Below are 9927 nucleotides of genomic sequence, written 5' to 3' on the forward strand. Positions count from 1 at the left end.
CCATAAGGAGATCCAACCAGTCCATTCTAAAAGGAGATCAGCCCTGGGATTTCTTTGGAAGGATTGATGCTAAAGCTGAAACTCCAATATTTTGGCCACCTCATGCGAAGAGTTGACTCATTGGAAAAGACTGATGCTGAGAGGGATTGGAGGCAGGAGGAGAAGGGGATGACAGAGAATGAGATGGTTGGATGGCATCACTAACTCGATGAACATGAGCTGGGTGAACTCTGGGAGTTGGTGATGAACAGGGAGGCCTGGCGTGCTGCAGTTCATGGGGTCGCAAAGAGTCGGCCATGACTGAGTGACTGAAGTGAACTGAACTGAACTGGCAAATTATATGCCAAAAAAATTCCCACTGAATGAATAAGTGGAAGTATACTCACAGCCCTGTACTTTAGCTTCGAGGTAGCAGGGAACTACTTGTCTCTGAATGTCTTTTTCCTTCCACTTTTTTTCCTTTTCTTAAGACCTAGGCATCCTCAAGGAAACCTTCCCTGACATCTCCAAGGAGGTTATGTTTCCCCTACACACTTAGCTTCTCTAAAGCCTGTGACTATCCCTTAGCACTCTGTGTGGAATTTACCTGTTTGTGTTTCTCTCTGCCCCTCACTCATTTCTCAGAGAACAGAGAAATCTCATTTCTCTGTTCAAATGAGATTATGAACTTCTCAGTGACAGAGAATTTTTCTTAATCATCTCTGTGCCTTTAGCACCTGCCACAGTGACTGGCACATAGTAGATGCCCAGTTAGTGTGTGTGTTGATAAGGATGAGAAATGACATAAAGCTCAGGAAAACTTCAGAGGCATGTGAAAGTATAAAGGCAGAACTATATAAAAATGCTGGTTTATCTTCCTGCAGTGGCAAATATACTTTTAAAAAGAAATTTTTTCCCATGTACTGCTAGGTGTGAAGAATTCAATGTAAAACTTACCTTATTTAAAAATTCAAAATTCTATTGCTTTTGTAAAGAAAACATATTCCAAAAATAAAAAAGCAGCATTAGGTTCTGTCTACTGAGTGGCTATCAGTTACAAAATATTTATGGTTGACGATAAGAAAATGTCCAAGGAACCATGTGGAAAGCATATTTTATGTTGATACTTCTCTCCTTAAGGCATCAACTGTGACTACTTTTTTTGGTTAGAAAGTTCAGTCTGTTTTTAACTGTTGAATTAGATATCTGCAAGTTAAGAACTTTGGCTTTGAAGTTGGAGAGACCTAGGTGCCATTCTGCTTCTGTTAACAATGTGCCTTCAGGCAAATTGCCAATTTATATTAGTTAGAAATAATAACTATCTGCCAGAGTTACTTCAAGGAGTAGATAATCATAGAAGTGAGCACTATGAGGGTAGAGATTTTTGTCTGTTCACAGTTGAGTTAACTGTACCGAGTCAGTACCTGATACATAGTAGGCAGTCAGTAAACATGTTGAGCAAATAAGAATTTAATAGTAGCTATTAATAGTTCCATTTCAGCAATTTTCTTATTCCACAGTATTTTTGTTGGAAGGATTTATTTTTTCCCCAAAACGCAGGTGTTGAGAAATTATCTTACCAATGGTCATTTTTAGTTATTTAAATGTAAATTCAAAAAGGAGTCCCTGAGAAGTTGGTTAATTTAACATAATTTTTCAGGGAAATTAATTGTTGCCAGCAATTAAGTGAGGCTCACTGTTGGGAATTTTATGCACGCATCTAGGTTCTCTCATGAAAGCCAGTTTTTTTTCTCCTGTAAATTTCCCATTGACTGATTTAGCTTTCTCATGTCTAGAACCAAGAAATTCAAGTCCATGTGCATTTTAGGTCTCTCAGCAACTCCAAACACTGTTGCTAAGCCACTGGGTGGATTCAGATGACCTTTTAAATCAAATGCAGTTTGCTTATTATGTAGCTGTTGGGATGGCTTTTTTGTTTTGCAAATAATGGAGAGTTTCCTATCTTGGTTGGTCCTGTCAAATTGGAATAATGATAAAGGCCACTTGTTCATTTAAGAAAATCCAACCCCTTGTGTAGTTTACTTTAAAAATTTATCTAAAAAAAAAAAATTTATCTCATAGTTGAAAACTAACATCCTGTTTTGCATGTGAGTTTTTCCTCTTGTTTTTAATAAAACCAAAAAAGGTAAAATTTCAGAGTGATTTCTCCCCCCAAGAATGATGTTAAGTTGCAATTGAATTAATTTCTTAAAAAACCAAAAATATGGTTAAAAGTGTGGTCAGGCTAGAGCAGGGATTTTAGACTTGTATTTCAAGCACATATATATTTAATGTACCTAAATGCTTATTTCCTTTTTAACTTGAACATTTACCTAGAAAATTGATTGCATGCATTTTTCTGACCAAATTTCTGTGAGAAATGCTGTGGCATCCCTTTTCATGTTTCATTTACCACTCAGAAGTATTAACACTTCTCATGCTTATAGAATGTGATAATAATTACAATAATACTGCACATTTGTGTGGTATTTTATAGTTTATACCTTATTTCCAAATGTATTATTCAAGTGGAACCTCACAGTGTCTCTGTGATTGAAGGGCATTATCTTTAAAAGTTATTTTTTTGGTCATACACATGAGAATTAGATTCAGAGGGGTCAGATAACTTACCCAAAGTCATGTGGCTTACTGGGGTATAAAACTTAGACCTGCTGACTTAGTTCATTGTTTCTTGCCAGTATTATACCTAGCTGAATGTCACTGTCTGTATATTTACATTAATCACCTATGTGAACTCTACTTTTCCATGTAAAAAGTACTGTAGTGATTTACATGTTCCTGAACTCACAAGCATATATGTATAGACATCTTTTGTGTAGGGCATCTGATATAAGACTATAAATAACTAGATTATTCTTTTTTATTCATTCAATAAATATTTGTATAGCTCCTAGTGTATGCCAGGCACTGAAGATACAGTAATAAAACAGACAAAAAACCGTGCTGTTGGGAAGCTTTAGTTTGAGAGATGGGTAAAAACAAGATAGCACTTATAAGAATGTTAGAAGGAGATAGATGCTAAGGGGGTGGGGGGGTGGGGAAATAAACCAGGGAAGAAGGCTATGAAATGTTAGTGGGGGTTGGGGGGGAGTTTGAATTTTTGATGAGGTGGCTAAGAAAGACCTCTACTACTAGATATGTACTATATATCTACTATGGTGGGCAAAAATCCCTTAGAAGAAATGGAGTAGCCCTCATAGTCAACCAAGAAGTCTGAAATTCAGGACTTGGGTGCAATCTCAAAAATGACAAATAACCTTGGTTCCTTTCCAAGGCAAACCACTCAGCATCACAGTAATCCAAGTCTATGCCCCAACCACTAATGCAGAAGAAGCTAAAGTTGAATAGTTCCATGAAGACCCACAAGACCTTCTAGAAGTAACACCAAAAAAGATGTCCTTTTCATCATAGGGGATTGGAATGCAAAAGTCGGAAATCAAGAGATACATGGAGTAACAGGCAGGTTTGGCCTTGGAGTACAAAATGAAGCAGGGTAAAGGCTACACAGAGTCTTTTCAAGAGAACACACTGGTCATAGCAAACACCCTCTTCCAACAACACAAGAGACAACTCTACACATGAACATCACCAGACGGTCAATACTGAAATCAGATTGATTCTATTCTCTGCAGCCAAAGATGGAGAAGCTGTATCAGTTTAGTTCAGTCGCTCAGTTGTGTCCAACTCTTTGTGACCCCGTGGACTGCAGCATCCCAGGTCTCCCTGTCCATTGCCAACTCCCAGAGTTTACTCAAACTCATGTCCATTGAGTTGATGGTGCCATGCAACCACCTCATCCTCTGTTGTCCCCTTCTCCTCCCACCTTCAATCTTTCCCAGCATCAGGGTCTTTTCCAGTGAGTCAGTTCTTTGGATCAGGTGGCCAAAGTATTGGAGTTTTAGCTTCAGCATCAGTCCTTCCAATGAATATTCAGGACTGGCACTTGTCTTATTATATTTTGCCTTACTTGCCTCCTGAGAAATCTGTATGCAGGTCAAGAAGTAACAGTTAGAACCAGACATGGAACAACAGACTGGTTCCAAATTGGGAAAGGAGTATGTCAAGGGTGTATATTGTCACCTTGCTTTTTTATTTTTTAACTTATATGCAGAGTACATCAGGCGAAGTGCCAGACTGGATGAAGCACAAGCTAGAATCAAGATTGCCGGGAGAAATATCAATAACCTCAGATACGCAGATGACACCACCCTTATGGCAGAAAGTGAAGAGGAACTGAAGAGTCTCTCGTTGAAAGTGAAAGAAGAGAGTGAAAAAGCTGGCCTAAAACTCAGCATTCAAAACACTAATATCATGCCATCTGGTCCCATCACTTCATGGCAAATAGATGGGGAAATAGTGAAAACAGTGACATAGTTAATTTTGAGGGGCTCCAAAATCACTGCAGATGGTGACTTCAGCTATGAAGTTAAAAGACTCTTGCTCCTTGGAAGAAAAGCTCTGATGAACCTAGAGAGCATATTAAGAAGCAGAGACAATACTTTGCTGACAGAGGTTTGTCTAGTCAAAGCTATGGTTTTTCCAGTAGTCATGTATGGATGTGAGAGTTGGACTATAAAGAAAGCTGAGTCCTGAAGCATTGATGCTTTTGAACTGTGGTGTTGGAGAAGACTTTTGATAGCTCTTGGATGGCAAAGAGGTCCAACCAGTCAATCCTAAAAGAAGTGAGTCCTGAATATTCATTGGAAGGACTAATGCTGAAGCTGAAGCTTCAGTACTTTGGCCACCTGATGCGAAGAACTCCTTAGAAAAGACATTGATGCTGGTAAGGATTGAAGGCAGAGGAGAAGAGGATGACAGAGGATGAGATTATTGGATGGCATCACTGATTTGATGGACAAGAGTTTGAGCAAACTCTGGGAGTTGGTAATGGACAGGAAAGCCTGGCATGCTGCAGTCCATGAGGTTGCAAAGAGTCAGACACAACTGTGTGACTGAATTGACTGAAGAGATAATTAGCATTTTAAAATATAGGTGTTTTTTTTTCCCTTATCACTAATATTTGGGTTCTAGGAAGGAATGAAACAGGTTTTAATTGAGGAACTCCTTCGTGCCTAACATTTATTCAGTATATATACATGTACCATCTGATTTAACCTTTAAAGCAACCTCCTGAGGTAGGCCTTGTTAACTCTGCTTTATATATGAGGAAACTGAGACAGCTAACTTATGTAAGGTCAGACAACTTTTGAGTAATGAAGCCAGGATTAGAATTGAGTCTTCTAAATTCGAAGTTCCAGTATAGTCTAAATTGATTGATGGGGCACCACTTTCAGGGTTCTCTGGTCCTATTCCTTGTCCCTGGTTACAGAAGTATTGTCAAACTCCAGGAAGAAGCACCTTTCTATATGACAGATTAAATCCTCAGATCATATTCCCTAGTTCATAAGCTTATAATTTTAGGTGTTATGCATATAATAGGTTTCTCCTATCTTATCTTTTATGTAGATATGAAAAACTAGCAATCTGATTTTTTTTTCTTTCCCTCACTTAGCAATGGTGAACTAGACCCCTGGTCAGGAGGTGGAGTAACCAAGGATATCACAGACACCTTACTTGCTATCGTCATCCCAAATGGAGCCCATCATCTAGATCTCCGAGCCAGCAATGCCTTGGATCCTGTCAGTGTGCAGTTAACTCGCTCCTTGGAAGTTAAATACATGAAGCAGTGGGTCACTGATTTCTATGTCCGTCTGAGAAAAATGAACTGAGTAACTTTTGATCATTTTCAGTTTCTTCTTTTAAGTTCATTCCACCTACATTTACATTCACTTTGGCTTTCTGTGCATAATTACTTTCCCTTGTTCATTAAATTTCGTGTGGTGAAGACTGAGATAGAGCAAACTTGATGGTGGGGATAGCAGCCATCCCACGACCCAAGTCCTCGCCATCCCTGTGCCACCTCCAGGAAGAATCTCTTCACCACAGCTTTCCCACACCATCCACGGCCTTCATAACCGGAGCAGAGTATTGATTGCCTTTCACAAGAGGGAGAATCCCTTCTTTTATTTCTCTGAAAGCAAGGATTTCTCTTGGTTTTGAAGTCTCTTTGGCCCATTTGTCACTTGTCCCTTTTCTACCCTCCCAAAAGGAAAAGAAGAAGATGGATAAAAATGATGTAATTGCAGCTGGTAGGAAGGATATCCAATGCCAAATCAGGAAATGGGAGTCGTTTCTTTTGTGCTTGATTCAATGACTTTGAACTGTGCTGTAAATAAAGAATAGGGCTGGACCTTATACCTGTGTGTTGCTTCTGAAGCTTGCTCCAGCTGTTAGGAATGCTGTGTGTGCTGGGCTTGGCTGTTTTTAAAGGAAAGTCCTTTAATTTTCTCTCTTCTATTTGGCAGCTTTTCTTATTCTGGGATATTTGCCACTGGTACTGCCAGTAAGAAATCTGGCCTTTTCTGCCCCATTTCTCTTTGTTTCTAAGGTAAGTTTTGTGGTAATTTGGTTACATTTTGCCAGTTTAGGAAAATGACTCTGTTTTCCTTTTCTTTTTACATCTAAGCAAGCTTTTATATTCTCCAGTCGCTGATGATACTTCAGTAAGAAGCCTTTAAAAATTGATCTATCAGCTATTCGGAAGGTAAAACATAGTAGTGTTCAGTGTTTTGTTTTTTAAATTTCATTTTCTGGTGGTTGTTATGTTGTCATTAAAGCCAGAAGTGTCAGGACACTAAGAGGCAGGTGCAGAAGAACTTTTCTGTATAGCTTCCAAAAGACAAGCTGACTAATTCATGCAAGCAGCATATTTGACATTAATAAATGGCTGAGCCGTTCTTATTTCCAAGGGGTTGGCTTCTTTTAAGCAGTTCTTACACTGAGACCTTTCTTCAGAAGAGCTTTTCTAGGATAACAAATAGGGTTGGATCAAAACCTTTCAGGGACACAGAGATTCTAACAGTTTCTACTCTGTTAAAAGATTTCTTTCCCCTTGTTTCTTTTTATTTTCTCTCAATTTTTTTTCTTCATTCTGCCTTGGTAACATTTTCTGCTTTTTAAAAAACTGTATCTTGAGCTTGATTATTTCTAAAGTGCTTTTTTTTTTTTTTAATAAAATGCAGATATAGTGTTTGTTCTTGGATGGGAGACCAAAATATTTCTCTTACTTCGCCTGGCATCTGGGAGATACAGAAAAATCTTTGTCTGGTTTCAGAAGCCTTCAGTTCTCATTGTAGTGAGTTGTCCATCAAAGCATTTTTACTTAAAATCTTTAAAATATACATTGCCACTTCGCTTAATATTGATTGTTTGCATGAGCTGCATTTTTGTGGAGAGACTAGTTGCTCCCAAATGACTATTTTTCTGCAAGTATAAGTTGGTTGTATGTACATGTTTTTTCTATGTACATTTAATGACAGATAGCAACCTTAACTAAAGTTGGCCTAATTATAATATACTAACATTTTAAAATTTAAATTGAAAAACAACTGAAGCATCAAATAAGCCTTATTTAAAGCATCCCTCTAATGATTGATGCTTTTGAAAGACCAGGAAAGAGAGAGAGTTGGAGTGTTTTTTATTTTCTGTATTTGTTACTCTCACTACCTAGAGTAACAGGTAGAACTGATGGGAACTAAAGAAACTTCGAGGTCTTTCTTAGGGGATCGGTGGAGTTAAGAGATTATCCAGAGGAGCCAGTGTCTAGCCGAGCATATTAGAGGGTTCTGAAGACATCTCAGGTGTCATCCAGGCCAGTCACATCATTCATAGGTGATGCCATCATGACCCAGAGAAAAGGGCCTTGTCTAAGGCCTCACAGCTCATTTTTTAGCAGAACCAAGCCCTGCATCCCGGTTTCTTTGTTGTTGCTGTTGTTTTCATTTTATTGGTGTAGCTTAAATCTTTGTTTGAATTAAAGCAACAAATCCTCATTAAACCAGCTGAAACAAAAGAAAAAGTTTATTGAAGCTATGTAAGAATAGCTCCAGGACTTGGGTAACTAGGAATTGTGAAAGAATGGAATTAGGATCTGGAAAGTCATTAAAAGTCAAGATTGTTACTTTCTGTTTCTTTTGCTCACAGCAGAGGTCATCAGTTGTCAAATTGTGAGTAAGATTTGTTTCTCTTATTATTTGGCTACCAATCTAAAATGTGCATGTGCATCACAATTACCTGAAGGGCTTGTTAAAACATTGATTGTTGAACCCGACTCCAGAATTTATATAATACATCTTGGGGTAGATCTTGAGAAGTTGCATTTTTAACAAATTTCCACACGATGCTGGGGGATTACACTTCAAGAACCAGTAGTTAAGAGAATTCTGAATTTGAATTTCTTCTAACAGGGAAGAAGAATTCTCCTCACTCCTGTTGAACTACATGATCCCATTTGAGTATGGGAACCTTGCCAAATTCTTCCTTCCCCATGGCTACTTCATCTCTGCACACCAGCTTCCTCTTTTCTGCTCACAGAAGACCTTCAATGACTTCCCAGAATGGTGTCCTCAGGCCCCTTGGGCAGTACCACCTCACAAGCTCACAACTCTCAGGTGGTTAGGGAGGGATGCAGTCATAAAGGCATGACTTAAGAGAGACACCGGAGAAGGCACTGGCACCCCACTCCAGTACTCTTGCCTGGGAAATCCCATGGACAGAGGAGCCTGGTGGGTGGCAGTCCATGGGGTCGCTAAGAGTCGGACACTACTGAGCGACTTCACTTTCACGCATTGGAGAAGGAAATGCAACCCACTCCAGTGTTCTTGCCTGGAGAATCCCAGGGACAGAGGAGCCTGGTGGGTTTCCATCTATGGGGTCGCACAGAGTCGGACACGACTGACGCGACTTAGCAGCAGCAGCAGCAAGAGAGACACAGTGTTTAGGATAAGGATGAAGGAAGAGCAGTTCAAGCAATTCATTGTGTCTGCCAAACAGTGTTTCTTGGAATACAGGTGTCCCCCCACCCCCCAAAATACATGACTTATGTAATAGATTCATAGTTAATCCAAGTTTGGAAAATGATGGGTTAAACAAAGTTAAATAGGTTTTGTTTTGTTTTGTTTTAGTAAATAGGCATTGTGACTTTCCAAAATGGTGATCAAGAATACAACTTCTTTGTCTTACCTACAGAGCACCTACAAGGCATAAGATGTTCTTGTGAAACCTAGAGGATACAGTGGTCAAAAAGCAAACACAGTATCTGTCCTAAGAAGGTTTATATTCCAGTGGGAGGAAGACATGAAATGTCAAATTATACAAAAAGTGGGTACAATTGTAAATGCTATGAAGAGTGGGGATTAGTCGGAAATTTAGCAAGGAATAATCCGAGCTGGTCTGTGGGAATAAGAGAACGCTGTTTTGAAATGTGACATTTTAGTGTTATCTAAATGGGGCTATACTAGAAGAGGAGTGGAGAAAATGGCATGTGTAAAAGCCCTGAATATAGTATATTCAAGGAACTGAAAGAAGCCCTTTGTATGGGACAGAACATGACCATGTAACCACAGAGAAAATGACATAAGATAAATCTGGAGACTTGGATAGGGAGGAAGCTCATTGAAGCAGACCATGATGAGGAGTCAATATAAAGAATGAAAAATCACGTACTGTCCTTGTTCAGGGGAGTGACATGAACAGATTTTCGTTTAAAAAGACCACTCTGGCTATAGATTGGGGTTGTCCCTGGTGGCTCAGATGGTAAAGAATCTGCCTGCAAGGCACGAGACCCAGGTTCCATCCCTGGGTTGGGAAGATCCCCTGGAGAAGGGAATGGCAACCCACTCCAGTATTCTGGCCTGGAAAATTCCATGGAAAGAGGAGCCTGGTGGGCTACAGTCCATGGAGTCTCAAAGAGTTAGAAAAGACTAAGTGACTAACACACACACACACACACACACACACACACACACACACACACACACACACAGATAGATTGGAGTGTGCATTGGAGAGGGCAAGCATGTTATATAG

The 9927-nt window shown here is 39.4% G+C and overlaps 1 protein-coding gene across 1 annotated transcript in view; it reads left to right on the forward strand.

Moving 5' to 3' along the window:
* Positions 1–6090, forward strand: part of PRCP (prolylcarboxypeptidase) — an 86730-nt gene extending 80640 nt beyond the window's left edge. The window contains exon 10 of the mRNA XM_052662291.1: positions 5513–6090. Within this exon, the coding sequence (XP_052518251.1) occupies positions 5513–5729 (217 nt within the window). The 3' untranslated portion in view covers positions 5730–6090. The remainder of the gene's footprint in view (positions 1–5512) is intronic.
* Positions 6091–9927: the final 3837 nt, after the last annotated feature.

This window comes from Budorcas taxicolor, chromosome 25 (genome assembly GCF_023091745.1).
Source record: "Budorcas taxicolor isolate Tak-1 chromosome 25, Takin1.1, whole genome shotgun sequence".
Classification (NCBI taxonomy): domain Eukaryota; kingdom Metazoa; phylum Chordata; class Mammalia; order Artiodactyla; family Bovidae; genus Budorcas; species Budorcas taxicolor.